Source organism: Papio anubis, chromosome 8 (assembly GCF_008728515.1).
Source record: "Papio anubis isolate 15944 chromosome 8, Panubis1.0, whole genome shotgun sequence".
Classification (NCBI taxonomy): Eukaryota; Metazoa; Chordata; class Mammalia; order Primates; family Cercopithecidae; genus Papio; species Papio anubis.
This window is the reverse complement of record NC_044983.1, coordinates 31894536-31910698: the sequence shown is the minus strand read 5'-3', so window position 1 is coordinate 31910698 and position 16163 is coordinate 31894536. Positions and strand designations below refer to the sequence as shown.

Below are 16163 nucleotides of genomic sequence, written 5' to 3'. Positions count from 1 at the left end.
TCTCGATCTCCCGACCTCGTGATCCATCTGCCTTGGCCTCCCAAAGTGCTGGGATTACAGGCGTGAGCCACCACACCCAGCCCATGGACAATTTCTATAGTTACCCATAAACAGCTGTGCACATTGTCTGTGGTGTACTTTAAACCATATTTTCCCAGCTTTTTGAAAAAAGTTCAATGCAGGGTTGAAACAGAAGTCTTGTCAAAGATTGAGATCAGCTTTACCTACAACATCCTCTCAACCTACCAATCTTGAAGACTTTTCACTTAAAATGACATTGATTTTCACCTGAGGTTGGGAGTTCGAGACCAGCCTGGCCAAAATGGAGAAACCCTGTCTCTACTAAAAAATACAAAATTAGCCAGTCATGGTGGCGCATGCCTGTAATCCCAACTACTCGAAAGGCTGAGGCAGGAGAATCTCTTGAACCTGGGAGGCGGAGGTTGCGGTGAGCTGACGTCGCGCCATTGCACTCCAGCCTGGGCAAAAAGAGCGAAACTCCGTCTCAAACAAACAAACAAAAAAAATGACATTGATCTTATAAGTGCTCTTTCACAATTCCTTTTGTGAAAATGTTTTAACTAGGTTTTCCTGGATGCACAAATTAAAATCTCAAATTTATCAGGTCAATTCCTTGGGGTTTTTTGTTTGTCTGATTATTTGTTTGTATTTGCTTTTGTTTGTTTGTTTGCTGAGATGGAGTCTTGCTCTGTTGCTCAGGCTAGAGTGTAGTGGCATGATCTCAGCTCATTACAACCTCCACCTCCCAGGTTCAAGCGATTCTCCCACCTCAGCTTCCCAAATAGCTGGGACTACAGGCGCCTGCCACCACGCCCAGCTAATTTTTGTTTTTTAGTGGAGACGGGGTTTCACCATGTTGGCCAGGCTGGTCTTGAACTCCTGACCTCAGGTGATCTGCCAGCCCTGGCCTCTCAAAGTGCTGGGATTACAGGCATGAGCCACCATGCCCTGCCTCTGTTTTAAATTAAAGGATTTCATTTCTTATTTAAACTGCTGTACCACAAAGGACAAGGAAAAGTGAAAAGAATTAAGTTTGTTTCTCTAGAGAAAAAAAAAAAAAAGGCTAGGAGGTACGTTAAACTTGGATGGCAGCCTGTCATGGAACCCGGGGTTTGTCACATTGGCCACTACTTTCTCTAATCCAGAGATTGAAACCTGATCTGCCACCACTGCTGGGAATGGAGTCAGTCCTGGTTTCAGATATAGCTGACACTGTCAGCTTCAGTCTGAGCCAATCTACTTCCTGCCTTTCTTCTAGGAGACAGCCAGAGTTCAAGCCAGCCTAGTTCTCAACAGCATCATCTGCTAACATTTATCATCTCCCCACTTCCCTCTCACACAATGAGGTAGGCACTGGGGAAGGTAGCACAGTCCCTGCCTTCAAAGTGCTTACAATCTTGGTACTTAGAATAAAAATGCAGATCAAGTGAATATGTCACTAGAAGGCAGCACATGAGAAATCAATATGAAGATGGCTGGGCACAGTGGCTCATGCCTGTAATCTCAGCACTTTGGGAGGAGAAGGTGGGCTTATCACTTGAGGTCAGGAGTTCAAGATCAGCCTGGTCAACATGGTGAAATCCTGTCTCCACTAAGAAATAAACAAACAAAACATATGTACAAAAAATTAGCGGGGCATGAAGGCAGGCACCTGTAATCCCAGCTACTTGGGAAGCTGAGGCAGGAGAATGGCTTGAACCTGGGAGGTGGGGTTGCAGTGAGCCAAGATTGCACCACTGCACTCCAGCCTGGGCGACAGAGTGGGACTGCATCTCAAAAAAGAAAGAAATTAATATGAAGATGAATGTTTTGAGAGTCTGGGGAAAGTGACGTTCACTATGAACTGAGCTGGTGGAAATGGCTTCCTGAATGAAGGAAATCCATGGTGCCTTCTCCATTTTGTGGGAGGCACTGGTTTAGAGAGTGGTTAAGGACATAGACTGCAAATCCAGGTTGCCATTGTTTGAACAAGCTCAGCTCTGCCAGTAACAAGCTGTGTGACCTGGGCAGAGTACTTAGCCTCTCTGTGCCTAGGTCGCCTCCTCCCTAAAATTAGGACCACAGTAATCATGCCTCCCTCATAGATTTGTGGGGAGGATAAAATGTCTTAAGCTACATGAAGTACATGGCATATAATGAAGGCTAATGGGGGCTACGGACCGTTGTTCTTTATGACACGGTTTCTTGAGACCGAGGCATGTATAAGCCAGTGCACAGAATCATGTCTATGTAATTAGTTAATTCTGTCTGAGAGGAGTGTGTGTGTTTAAGACACTGCCTGGGATGACTTATAATGTAATCTTTAGGCAAAACGCTTTGTAATTGGTGCAGCTCTGAAAACACACGCATGCATTCCAGGGGGTGCTGCTGGGGCTCGGCGGGGCGGTGTCTGGTCTGTAAGGAGCGCCGGCTCCTAGGGGGTTGCTGGGGAGCCCACGAGGCCGGCGACTCGGGCTACTGAATGTGAGACTGAGTCCCTGTATGTCACCAGTGCACACGCTGATTTGAACCCTGCTTCGACGTGCGTGTCATGGCTTAAAAATAGCTGCTAATCTGTCAACCTGTCTTGGGCAGAAACAGCGGCGGCGGCGGCGACAGCAGCGGGAGCGTCATGGCCGTGGCGCTGTCTGCGCCGGCGATCCGCCTTTCGGACTGAGGCCCAGCGCAACGCTTGCAAAGAGGTAGAGGGGCTACGGTGGGCCTTCGCCTTCCCAGCTGGCTCCCCAGGCCGGAGAGAGGCGCCCAGCTAGGGGAGACGGGAGAGGGAGGGGACCGGGAAGCAGGCACCCGAGCCCAGCGAGCCAGCCGCGCTCTCCCGGGCGACCTCCCTTCGCGCGCGGGGCCGGGCTGCCTGGTTGGCGAGGACTGGGGCGACAGCCATGGACCTGTTACAAAGGCGACCGCAGGCGGAGGGAGGGCGCGGCGGGCCACCTGGAGCCGACGGATGAGATTGGAGAATGCCCAGGGCTGTATCCTGGGACAGAAAGGGGCTTCTGCACCCCCTCCCCGGGAAAAACAGCCCCACGGAGCTCCTTCTTAGACCTGGGCTCCTTCGCGCTTCCCCCATCCCATTCATCATCTGGTAGACAGCAGACTCTCTAAGAGGAAAGGTTGTATTGTAATAAAGTAATGGGGTCTTTAGGCCTGAGTGCAAAGGTAGAAGATGATGATGGTGATGGTGATAGTGATGGTGGTGATGGTGGTAGGGATGATAGTGATGGTGGTGGGGATGATGGTGATGGTGATGGCTGTAGTGCTATATTTCTGTGCTCCTTCTGGACCCAGCCATTGAAAACTGTCTCTCTCCCTAAACACCCTAAGATCCAATCTTCCCTCACCAATCCTGGTCCTAAAACCCCTCTTCTAATGCCCTCTAAGTGCTTGGTTTCTCTTGGCACTGGGGCAAGGGAGAGCTGGGCCCTGGCTAGGGGTGTGAGATGGGGACAGAGCGTGGGCAGGGACAAAGATGGCCTCTCACTGCTGGTCATAGAGTTGAAGTTCCCCTGGCAGGAGGCCGGGAAGGGAGTGGGAGGGGATTCTGCAGGCTCCAGGACCTCCTGCTTTCAAACAGGCAGGACCACAGGTGTGAGAGGATGGGAAGGGAGGGGTCTTGCCATTGTTGCCTGGCTGCCTGAAGGTCCCAGGGCAAGCCTCAAACACTGGTCCTTCCCAGCTCTGCAGCTCAACAGGTCATCTGAGACACACCTGCTAAGCCCCTGGTTATTGACCTCATGTGTTTTGTAGAGTCACTTGACTCCAACAGCCATACACTTGGTAATTCTAAGCCTCTGAGCCCCTGGACCTGGCAGGATCCTTCATTTTTCCCTTTCCTTCCTGCTTTCTAGCCCCCCACCATCCACCTCTGTCCCCCTCCCCTCAAGACACACACAGACAAAACACTTCAACCCTGCGTCAGTTCCGCCACCATCCACCTCTGTCCCCCTCCCCTCAAGACACACACAGACAATTCTCACATTAGAGCTGAGATCTGATCAGTAATTTCTTAATGCTGATCCAAGGAGGGGAGTTTGCCTGTTGTGCACATAGATTGGTGCCTTCTTCCATAAGCTCGTGCATTCGGCAAGTATTTTTTTCCCAAACTTACTCTTCCTCTTTATTGCTATTCTCCACTCACCCCATCCCCCGCCCACCACACCCTTCCCATAGCAGGTTTATCTCTGAGGCAGTGGCAGGTCATGAAGGGGTTAAAGTCTAACTCTCTGGCACAGAGGTGGCAGGCCTGACATGTGTCGTGGCCTCAGCTGCTGTTGTCTCCCTCCTAATTGTCTCTGGATGAGTCTAAAGGTACCCCCAACCCCATCCCAGCTCCCTAGGCTCTCTGCCTATAGCCCCGGGCAGATGAGACCCAGATTCCAGTTGGCAAGATCCCCAGCAGTGGGGACAGCCACCCAAGTGCCAAGTGTGTGTGCGTGTGTGTGTGTGTGTGTGCACGCGTGCTGGCAGTGGGGGTGGGGTGACAGAGCAGAAACCCAGCAGCTGGGCAGCTCCCTCTCCCCGTAAACAAGGACATGTGACTCTCCCACCTCGTTGTGTGGCAGAGCCAAAGAGCTGAGCAAAAGGAGCTGCTGCAGCTTGAAGGAAAACCACCCCTGAAGGCTCCCGCCAGAGCCAGGCTTTACCTTCTCTCCCTCTAGAATCTTCTCCCGAAGGACCAGCCCAGGGAAGGGAAGAAGCTGCTCTGGACTCACTCAAGTGTGTCTCACACCCCTTCCTCTTCCAGCAGCAGCTACCTGGCGACAGAACCCATCATCACCGCAGCCACTCCTGCAGCTGCCACGGTTTCTGCCACCTCTAAGATGTGCCCTGGTAACTGGCTTTGGGCTTCCATGACTTTTATGGCCCGCTTCTCCCGGAGTAGCTCAAGGTCTCCTGTTCGAACTCGAGGGACCCTGGAGGAGATGCCAACCGTTCAACATCCTTTCCTCAATGTCTTTGAGTTGGAGCGGCTCCTCTACACAGGCAAGACAGCCTGTAACCATGCCGACGAGGTCTGGCCAGGCCTCTATCTCGGAGACCAGTATGTATCGGGCAGACTGGGCCCACAGCAAAGCGTGTGTGTGTTTGTGTGTGTAAGAAAGGAGAAGGGTGGCAGACAGGCATGGAGTGTTGTCATTGGTTCCTGGTTGAAGATTGAGGGGATAGGGCACATGGGCCGAGGGTAGAGTCTGCAGGTTTGGGAGAGTTTGGTCAGGATTATTGAAATGCCCAACTCTGGCCACAGTGTCTCTTGCCTGTAATCCCAGCACTTTGAGAGGCTGAAGCAGGAGTATCTAGAGTACAGGAGTTCTAGACCAGCCTCAGCAACAAAGCCAGACTCCATCTCTACTTATTATTTTAAAATAAAATAAATAAAATAAAAATACCCAACTCTGGACAGAAAGACTCTGTTCCAGTAATAATATCATTCATGTATCACATATTTATTATTATGTGCCAGCGCTACATACCAGGCACAATAGATGACTTCTCTGACCTTCCATCTATTGTGCAATGTCTCTGGGAAAAGGCAGTCAGTGGAAGCCAGGAGCAGTAGGTAGGAAGCTGCAGGGGTTTCTCTTGAGACCAAGCAAAGCGGCAGTGCCTACAGAGATTCTGCAATTTGAGGGCTAGGGGGGAAAAACATCAAAGGAAGAGCCATCCTCACTTCTCTCTCTCAAAGTTATACAAGGATTTTGTTTTTGTTTTTGTTTTGCTTCTTTGGTTTGTTTTGGTTTCTTTTTTTTTTTTTTTTTTAGTGTCACTCTGTCGCCCAGGCTGGAGTGCAGTGGCGCGATCTCGGCTCACTGCAACCTCCCCCTCCCGGGTTCAAGCGATTCTCCTGCCTCAGCCTCCAGAGTAGCTGGGACTACAGGCATATGCCATGTTGCCCAGCTAATTATTTGTTTGTATTTTAGTAGAGACAGGCCCAGGCTGGTCTTGAGCTCCTGAGCTCAGGCAATCCACCTATCTCGGTCTTCGAAGTGCTAGGATTACAGGTGTGAGCCACTGTGCCCAGCATTGCTGTTGTTTTTGAGACAGGGTCTCGCTCTGTTGCCCAGAATGTAGTACAGTGGCCCAATCTCAGCTCACGACAAACTCCGCCTCCCGGGTTCATTCTCCTGCCTCTGCCTCCCAAGTAGCTGGGATTATTGGTGCCCACAACCAAACCCAGCTGATTTTTGTATTTTCAGTAGAGACGGGGTTTAGCCATGTTGGCCAGGCTGATTTTGGACTCCTGGCCTCAAGCGATCCACCGGCTTCGGCCTCCCAAAGTGCTGGGATTACAAGCATGAGCCACCGTGCCTGGCCTACAAGGACTTTTTTCACACTCATTATCTCTCTTAATCTTCACAACAGCCCTGTGAGGTAGGTATCACTATCCCTGGGTTACAGATGAGGAGACTGAAGCTCAGAAAAGTTGTGACTGGCCCAAGGTCACACGGATTGTAAGTAGCAGAGCCAGGACTTGGAGGCTCAAGTTCAGTGCGCTTACTGCTTAAGGAGTTTGCCCTGGACAGGACATTCGCCCTGAGATATGACTGTGGTGCCCAGGGGCATCTGCCACCAAGCTGAGGGGTCTGGGCCAGATGAACACCTGAAGGCAACGTCATAAAACAGGGTAAATGTGGCCAGGCATGGTGGCTCACATCTGTAATCCCAGCACTTTGGGATACTGAGGCGGGTGGATCACGAGGTCAGGAGTTCAAGAGCAGTCTGGCCAAAATAGCAAAACCCCGTCTCTACTAAAAATACAAATATTAGCCTGGCGTGGTGGTGGGCGCCTCTAATCCCAGCTACTTGGGAGGCTGAGGCAGAGAATTGCTTGAACCCGGGAGGCAGAGGTGGCAGTGAGCCGAGATTGTGCCACTGCACTCCAGCACTCCAGCCTAGGTGACAGAGCAAGACACTATCTCAAAAAAAAAAAAAAAAAAGGTAAATGTGAGCCTTGGAATATCTGGCAAATACACAAGAGGGTTCTGGGTGTCAACAAGAGTAGAGACACAGGGGAGTTACGTGTGGAATGGATGTCAGAACCAAACTATCTCAGGGTGAGCAGGACCGATGAAATGAGCAGAGCAATCTGCCTGACATTCATTTCCCCTCTGCAGCATCCATGGCTGCACGGCCATCTCCTCTTTCTGCCTGAATACCCCAGGGACAGGAAAACCACTCTCTCCCAAGGTGCTCCACCCTTTCCTCAGCTAGACTCCACCATTAAAATGTACTTCCTTGTATGAAATTGAAATCAGCTGGCCAGGCGCAGTGGCTCATGCCTACAATCCCAGCACTTTGGGAGGCCTGGGTGGGTGGATCATGAGGTCAGGAGTTCGAGACCAGCCTGGCCAACATGGTGAAATCCCATCTCTACTAAAAATACAAAAATTAGCTGGGCATGGTGGTGGGCACCTGTAATCCCAGCTACTCAGTAGGCTGAGGCAGGAGATTTGTTTGAACCTGGGAGGCAGAGGTTGCAGTGAGCCGAGATTGCACCATTGCACTTCAGTCTGGGAGACGTAGCAAGACTCTGTCCCCCCTCTCCCCCTCAAAAAAATGAAATTTGCTTCCCTGGGGCTTTAATTCCTTGATCCTGATTCTCGCCTTGAGAACCCTACAGATCCAAGACAATCCCAATTCCAGAAAACACACTTTCAGTTCTATTATGGCTATTTTTACCCCATCCCCTTAGTCTTCTCTTCTCCAAGCAAAATATCCCCTATACCTTCAACCACGGCTCACAAGACAAGACTCCAAGTCATTGCCCATCTTGATTCCTCCCTTCTGGGTCACTAGTAAGTAAAATAGTGTGCTTAGGCCAATAGTAGGATCCAGGAGGCCAAGCATGATGGCTCACGCCTGTCATCCCAGCACTTTGGAAGGCTGAGGTGGGAGGATGACTTGAGGTTCAACTCCTTGAACTCAAGGAGTTCAAGACCAGCCTGGCCAACATGGTAAAACCCGATCTCTACCAAAGATACAAAAAGTATCTGGATGTAGTGGCATGTGCCTGTAATCCCAGCTACCCGAGAGGCTGAGGCAGGAGAATCGTTTGAACCCAGGAGATGGAGGCGGCAGTGAACACTATAGCCTAGGAAGCAGAATGAGACTCCATCTCAAACAAACAAACAAAAAAGAATCAACAATAGGATTCAGGAAATGAACAGGGTGTACTCAAGGGACTCTTCCCCAACAACCTGTCTTTCCTACTCTTCCTTTAACCTCTACTCAATGCAGGGATATGGCTAGCAACCGCCGGGAGCTTCGCCGCCTGGGCATTACGCACGTCCTCAATGCCTCACACAGCCGGTGGCGAGGCACGCCCGAAGCCTATGAGGGGCTGGGCATCCGCTACCTGGGTGTTGAGGCCCACGACTCGCCAGCCTTTGACATGAGCATCCACTTCCAGACGGCGGCTGACTTCATCCACCGGGCACTGAGCCAGCCAGGAGGTAGGAGGGGAATGCCAGGAGCAGGAAAGAACAGGGTACCTGGAATTTGGGGAAGTCCAAGGGTCTGAGAGTGGAGTGAGATTGTAGTGACATCACAAAACGCTCAGGATCTTGTTAAGAAAGAAAAAAATATCTCAACCATTTTTTTAAAGCAATACAGAAAAAGACAAGAAGGAAATTATCAAAAATGTTAAGAGTGTCAAGTTATACCTGGGTGGCATGATTATATGTGATCGGTGTTTTCTTTTTTGTTTTTTCGAGATGGAGTCTTGCTCTGTCGCCCAGGCTGGAGTGCAGTGACGTGATCTCGGCTCACTGCAACCTCCACCTCCCGGGTTCAAGTGATTCTCCTGCCTCAGCCTCCCGAGTAGCTGAGATTACAGGGGCGTGCCACCACATCCAGCTAATTTTGCATTTTTAATAGAGACGTGGTTTCACCATGTGTGCCAGGCTGGTCTCGAACTCCTGACCTCAGGTGATCCACCCGCCTCGGCCTCCCAAAGTGCTAGAATTACAGGCGTGAGCCACTGCACCCAGCCAGCAGGAGGATTTCTTGAGCCCAGGAATTAGAGGTTGTAGTGAGCTATGATTGTGCCACTACACTCAGCCTGAGAGGCAGAGCAAGACCCTGTCTCTAAATACATACATATATTCAATGGTTGAGAATAACAAGCTAGAATGGTGGGGAGATAGAGGAAGGGGCTGGTAACGACAGTGTTTTCAATTGATTCATTCACGCTACTCTATGCAAAGCTGGCTCTTACATCAGTGGTGGGTCTCCACCTTTGACCCCTTTCAGGTTTATGGACACTGAGCCACTGCATGTCACCTTTCTCTCATTCTGTCCAGGCCTCTCCCCTTTTGCCAGGGATCTGCATTCGTAACATCCACTCATCTGCACCCATTCCTGTCTTCACGCACCTGTACTTACCTGTCTTCCTTTTCCCTGTCCATATTTTTTGAGCTGGAGTTTCGCTTTTGTTGCCTGGGCTGGAGTGCAATGACACGATCTTGGTTCACTGCAGCCTCTGCCTCCTGCGTTCAAGCGATTCTGCTGCCTCAGCCTCCTGAGTAGTTGGGATTACAGGCATGTGCCACCACGCCCAGCTGATTTTTATATTTTTATTAGAGACGGGGTTTCACCATGTTGGCCAGGCCGGTCTCAAACTCCTGACCTCAGGCGATCTGCCCCCTTCGGCCTCCCAACGTGCTGGAATTACCGGCGTGAGCCACTGTGCCCAGCCCCATGTCACCCTTTCCCCAGCCTCCTCCAAGCTGCCACAAGCAGTCTCCAAGCTCTCTCTCTGTGTCTCTCCTCTCAGGGAAGATCCTGGTGCATTGTGCCGTGGGCGTGAGCCGATCTGCCACCCTGGTACTGGCCTACCTCATGCTGTACCACCACCTCACCCTTGTGGAGGCCATCAAGAAAGTCAAAGACCACCGAGGCATCATCCCCAACCGGGGCTTCCTGAGGCAGCTCCTGGCCCTGGACCGCAGGCTGCGGCAGGGTCTAGAAGCATGAGGGGAGGGGGAGAGAGGTCAGGCCAGGCCTGTGGGTGGGTCCCTGGCTCCCAGCTGGAGATAGGAGGCCCAGGTGGCGGGTAGCAGGAGGCCCAGATCACCCATCCTCCCCTGGGGTCAGGAGAGGCCGAGTCCCAGGCCACTGTCACTCTTTGTGGGAGGGGACGGGGAGTGAGGTTGGGCAGTGTGGTGGATGGGCACCCAGGAAGGGTTGACCAGGGAAGGAGGCAGCTAGGCTGTAGATGAAACATGGTCCTGGGATTCAAACACCGCTGGGATCTGGCCAGGGTGCTCCCCGGGATTCACAGTCCCTTCCCCTCTTTGTGCCCAAGTGTTCCCCTCTCTCCCTCACCAAAACAAAAGGGCCATCTCTGCCCTGCACTTGTGCAGAAAGTCAGGGATGCAGCAGGCATGAATGCAATGGTGTAGAGTTGTGTGAAACCCCTAGCATAGAGACAGACAGCAAAGAGATAGTGTCAAAAGCTTGCAGAACCAGAGAGAGAACCCCACAGACTTTCCACTACAAGCACAGGAGGAGGTAGCTAGCGTGTGAGGGTTGGCACTAGGCCCACGGCTGCTGCATGGGGCCAAAAATGTACAGAGGTGCATGGCTGGCAGTCTTGAGATGGTTACTCGCTTACTGGATCCAAGTGTCTCGAGGAAAAATAAAGATCATGAAAAAGAAGAGAGTTTCTTGAAGTCATTAACAGTTTGAAAGAGTTCTAGGCCTCTCTCCTGGGAACCCCAGCCTTGCTGGAGAAAAGGACAGTTCCTGACTCCCTCGTATCCTCCACCAGCCTTCAAACCTCTGCCAGTTCTTCTCATGCCCTTTCTCCCAAGTCCAATTTCATGCTCCTACAGCGATATCTTGGGCTGTTGTTTCCAGCTAGTCCACAAAGGGGCAGCAAAGGACCAGAAATTTCAGGTTTGCAACAAACTCTGTTGCTGTTCAGAGGGCACACCCTGTGCCTTTGGAGTTTAGAAGAGGTCTCTAGGCCGGGCGTAGGGGCTCACGCCTGTAATCCTAACACTTCGGAAGGCCGAGGCGGGTGGATCACCTGAGGTCAGGAGTTCAAGACCACCCTGGCCAACATGGCGAAACCCCATCTCTACTAAAACTACAAAAATTAGCCGGGCATGGTGGCGCACACCTGTAATCCCAGCCAGGAGGCTGAGGAAGGAGAATGGCTTGAACCCCAGAGGTGGAGGTTGCAGTGAGTCGAGGTTGCGCCACTACACTACAGCCTGCGTGATGGGAGTGAGACTCCATCTCAAAAAAAAAAAAAAAAAAATTGGTCTCTATTCACATACCTTGGTGTTAAGAAATATAACACCACCAGGCATGGTGGTTCATGCCTATAATTCTAGCACTTTGGGAAACCGAGGCGGGCCAATTGTTTCAGCCCAAGAGTTTGAGATCAGCCTGGGAAACATGGCAAGACCCTATCTCTATAAAAATTAAAAATTAGCCAGGTGGGGTAGAGCATGCCGGTAGTCCCAGCTACTTACGAGGCTGACTTGGGAGGATGGCTTGAGCCCAGGAGGTTGAGCCTACAGTAGCTGTGATGGCATCATGGCATTCCAGCCTGGGCAACAGACCAAGGCCATGTCTCGAAAAGAAATGAAAAGAAAGAAAAGAAAAGAAAAAGAAAAGAGGCTGGGTGTGGTGGCTCATACGTGTAATCCCAGCACTTTTGGAGGCCGAGGTGGGTGGATCACTTGAGATCAGAAGCTCAAGACCAGCATGGCCAACATGGTGAAACCCTGTCTCTACTAAAAATACAAAAATTAGCTGGGCATGGTGGTGCACACCTGTAATCCCAGCTACTTGGGGGGTTGAGGCAGGAAAATCACTTGAACCCAGGAGGTGGACATTGCAGTGAGCAGAGATCACGCCACGGCACTCCATCCTGGTAGACAAAGCTAGACTCCATCTCAAAAAGAAAGAAGAAAGAGAGAAAGAGAGAGAGAGAGAGGGAGGGAGGGAGGGAGGGAGGGAAGGAGGGAAGAAAGGAAGAAAGGAAAGAAAGAAAGAAAAGAGAAAAGAAAATACAGGGGACAAAAAAAAAATCACTTAATTTAGCTGTATGTCCAGTCCCAAAGTATAGAACTCAGAACCTTAAAGTTGGTAGGTGCCTTCATAGATTATCCATTTTCACTCTCCTCAGTCATGGTCTCGCTCTGTCGCCCAAGTTGGGTTGGGGTGATCTTGGCTCACTGCAACCTCTGCCTCCTAGGCTCAAGCAATTCTCCTGCCTTGGCCTCCTGAGTACCTGGGATTACAGGTGCCAACATGCCTGGCTAATTTTTGTATATTTAGTAGAGAAGGGGTTCCACCATGTTGGCCAGGCTGGTCTCGAACTCTTGACCTTAGGTGATCTGCCCACCTTGGCCTCCCAAAGTGCTGGGATTACAGGTGTGAGCCACTACACCTGGCCACTTATTCAGTATTTTTGACAACAGTCATCAAGCATTTGCTTGAACATCTTTGAGAAGAGGAAACCACTACATAATTTCCACACCATCCCACCAGCTCTAAATCTTAGAAAGCTCTGTCTTGCATGCACATAATGCAATCGTGTTATGGTGCTGCTGAGAGGAGGCCGAAAGATCTGACCAACTAGGATTCCCGGGCTGACTGTAGCACGCGCCAATTAGGGCAGGTGGGCGAGTCACTTTACTTCTTCCCCCTCTGTTTACTGGCAATTGTACAGCAGACTTCCATGGGATTGTTGTGATCATTTAATTAGATAAAGGGGCTGGGTGCACAATGACTCACACCTGTAATCCCAGCACTTTGGGAAGCTGAGGTGGGCAGATCACTAGAAGTGAGGAGTTCAAGACCAGCCTGGACGACATGGTGAAACCCTGTCTCTACCAAAAAAATACAAAAATTAGCTGGGCATGGTGGCAAACACCTGTAATCCCAGCTATTCAAGGGGCTGAGGCAGGAGAATTGCTTGAACCCAGGAGGCGGAGGTTGCAGTGAGCCGAGATGGCACCACTGCACTCTAGCCTGGGTGACAGAGTGAGACTCTGTCTCAAAAAAAAAAAAAAAAAAAAATTAGATAAGAGACATAAAGCCCAAACACATCAGTATTTAATAAGTGTTCTTTCTCTTCTTCCCTGCCTGTGACAGCCCTTCCCATGGTTTGAAGCCCGCTATCAGGGTTCTCCTGTGTCCTCCTACTTTTAGCCTAACAACGACGATTGTTTTCAATCGCTTGCATCTGTCATATTTTAAGTTGTCAACAGTGGCATTCTTTTCCAACTATGGCAACTGAAATTCCATATCTCACAAAATGGATAGGTCTCAATGCTCCAGGCTAGACCTATAAGATGGGAGGACAGCAAGATCTATTTACTGACTGTGATCTCAAAATGTAGTCACTGCTAAGGGACACATTTATCTAAGGGAGAGAGTGAGGCCTTCATTAGAAATGTTGACTCTAGGCCGGGCACGGTGGCTCATGCCTGTAATCCCAGCACTTTGGGAGGCTGAGATGGGTGGATCACTGGAGGTCAGGAGTTCGAGACCATCCTGGCCAACATAGTGAAACCCTGTCTCTACTAAAAATACAAAAATTAGCCAAGTGTGGTGGCACATGCCTGTAATCCTAGCTACTCAGGAGGCTGAGGCAGGAGAATCATTTGAATCAGAGAGGCAGAGGTTGCAGTCAGCTGAGATTGCACCACTGCACTCCAGCCTGGATGACAGAATGAAACTCTGTCTCAAAAAAAAAAAAAAAAGAGAGAGAGAGAAAAGAAGAAAGGAAGAAAAGGAAGGAAGGAAGGAAGGAAAGAAGGAAGGAAGGGAGGGAGGGAGGGAGGGAGGGGGAGGGGGAGGGGAGGGGAAGGGAGGGCAGGGGAGGGGGAGGGAGGGGAGGGAGGAGAATGTTGACTCTAATTAAATGCTTTCATTTGCTGTCAGACCATGGACCAAAGGACTTAAGTATAACTAAAAAGAGCCCTCAAATCACTCAGGCTCTTAGAAGGACTGACTGTAATTATGATCTCACCTCCTTTTTCTTATTGCTTTTTTTATTTTTTTAGAGATAGTCTTGCTCTGTCACCCTGGTTACAGTGTAGTGGTGCCATCATAGCTCACTGCAGCCATGAATTCCTGGGCTCAAGTGATCCTTCCACCAAAGCCTCCCAAAATGCCGGAATTACAGGTGTGAGCCACCATGCCCTGCCAGTTCTCTTCTAGAAAATATATACCTACTAATGTAACCTAACAGCCATAACAATATCTATCCAGTCTGAATGGTTTTAGACTCTTTGCATGTAGAATAATTTCAGAATTTAATTCTAACTTCTAGTAGGGAAGTATTGCTACTAAAGTATATTTGAGGCCTGACACAGTGGCTCACGCCTATAATCCCAGCATTTTAGGAGGTTGAGGCGGGCAGATCACCAGAGGTCAGGGGTTCAAGACCAGCCTGGCAACATGGCAAAACCCCGTCTCTACTGCAAATACAAAAACTAGCCAGCATGGTGGCACAAGTCTGTAATCCCAGCTACTCAGGAAGCTGAGTCACAAGAATTGCTTGGACCCAGAAGGTAGAGGTTCCAGTGAGCAGAGATCATGCCACTGCACTGTAGCCTGGGCAACAGAGCGAGACTCCATGGAAGGAAAGAAGGAAGGAAGGAAGGAAGGAAGGAAGGAAGGAAGGAAGGAAGGAAGGGGAAAGGAAGAAGAAAGGAAGAAGGAAGGAAGGAAGGGAGGAAGGGAGGAAGGAGTATATTTGACCAAAGAACAGCTTCCAGATTATCCTCATAAAAGAGTTTATACATTTGTATTATTTAATAAAGACATATTATGGCTATGCCCAGGCACTCTTCTGTCTTTATTATTATTATTATTATACTGTAAGTTCTAGGGTACATGTGCACAACATGCTGGTTTGTTACATATGTATACATGTGGCATGTTGGTGTGCTGCACCTATTAACTCCTCATTTACATTAGGTATATCTCCTAATGCTATCCCTCCCCCCTCCCCCCACCCCACAACAAGCCTCGGTGTGTGATGTTCCCCATCCTGTGTCCAAATGTTTTCATTGTTCAGTTCCCACCTATGAGTGAGAATATGCGGTGTTTAGTCATTAAAAAGTCAGGGAACAACAGCTGCTGGAAAGGATGTGGAGAAATAGGAACACTTTTACACTGTTGGTGGGACTGTAAACTAGTTCAACCATTGTGGAAAACAGTGTGGCGATTCCTCAAGGATCTAGAACTAGAAATACCATTTGACCCAGCAATCCCATTACTGGGCATACACCCAAAGGATTATAAATCATGCTGCTATAAAGACACATGCACACATATGTTTATTGCAGCACTATTCACAATAGCAAAGACTTGGAACCAACCCAAATGTCCATCAGTGACAGACTGGATTAAGCTAGAAACCATCATTCTGTGCAAACTGTCTTCTGTCTTTGTAGATACCAACTCATTTAATCCTCTGTGAAGGATTGCAATTGCTTAGGAATGGGCAGATTGAGGTTACCTAATTTGCCCAAGGACACACAAACAGTAAATAGAAAAGCCAGGATTTATACTTGCCAAGGAAACACAAGGACACACAAATGGTAAATAGAAAAGCTAAGATTTATACTTGGGTTCTGGCCTCCAGAATCTATCTATATAAAACATCATCCTACTGTGCTTTGCCTTCAACTCCGCCATCTCAAGTTGTATGTGGTGTGTGTGTGTGTGTGTGTGTGTGTGTGTGTATTGGGGGAGGGAGAAGAGGACTTGCTACTGAGACTTCAGACTGGGAAGCCCCACTCTTACTAGCTCCGAGAGTTTACAACTGGAGATATCAAGTGACTGAAGATTTCCCTATCTTTTCTAGAGATTGCCACTCTTCTAGAGGGATCTATATAGTTCAAGGGAGAGAACTGGGAGGCCACAGCCTGGGTGTCACGTAGGTAGAATCAGTCCTATCCTTCATGTGGGGCCAAGAGTGACACCTGTCACAAATGAATCTCACTCCCACCTCCAAAACCAATATTAAAAATCCAGTCAGCCTCCCCGATCCTGCTCTTGGGCAGTTAATCATTTGACCCCAAACAACGGACCAGAGCATTAATAGGAATAAATGTGCTCTTGTATTCAGCCTGTGCTTCCAGCCCATGGAGCCTTAACGCTCCGAAATTGAGATC

General features: G+C 49.7%; 1 protein-coding gene across 3 annotated transcripts; it reads left to right on the top strand.

Moving 5' to 3' along the window:
- Positions 1–2261: 2261 nt before the first annotated feature.
- Positions 2262–10676, top strand: DUSP26 (dual specificity phosphatase 26). 3 transcript variants are annotated; one of them, XM_003902633.3, is made up of 4 exons: positions 2262–2702; positions 4766–5059; positions 8254–8468; positions 9791–10676. In XM_003902633.3, exons 2-4 carry the CDS (start codon positions 4839–4841, stop codon positions 9988–9990), a joined length of 636 nt encoding a protein of 211 aa, XP_003902682.1. In that variant the 5' UTR covers positions 2262–2702; positions 4766–4838; the 3' UTR covers positions 9991–10676. The 3 variants fall into 3 exon arrangements, with proteins under 3 accessions (XP_003902682.1, XP_009211124.1, XP_009211125.1); XM_009212860.3 differs by having other exon boundaries at positions 2331–2702; positions 4763–5059; XM_009212861.3 differs by having other exon boundaries at positions 2345–2702; positions 4677–5059.
- The last annotated feature ends 5487 nt before the right edge of the window (positions 10677–16163 follow it).

What these genes read in the sequence shown, in the direction of transcription:
- DUSP26 (XM_003902633.3), top strand. Translation starts at nt 4,839, where the DNA reads ATGTGCCCTGGTAACTGGCTTTGGGCTTCCATGACTTTTATGGCCCGC. An exon ending in GGCCTCTATCTCGGAGACCA is followed by an intron (nt 5,060 to 8,253) that starts GTATGTATCGGG and finishes TACTCAATGCAG; the next exon opens with GGATATGGCTAGCAACCGCC. An exon ending in GGCACTGAGCCAGCCAGGAG is followed by an intron (nt 8,469 to 9,790) that starts GTAGGAGGGGAA and finishes CTCTCCTCTCAG; the next exon opens with GGAAGATCCTGGTGCATTGT.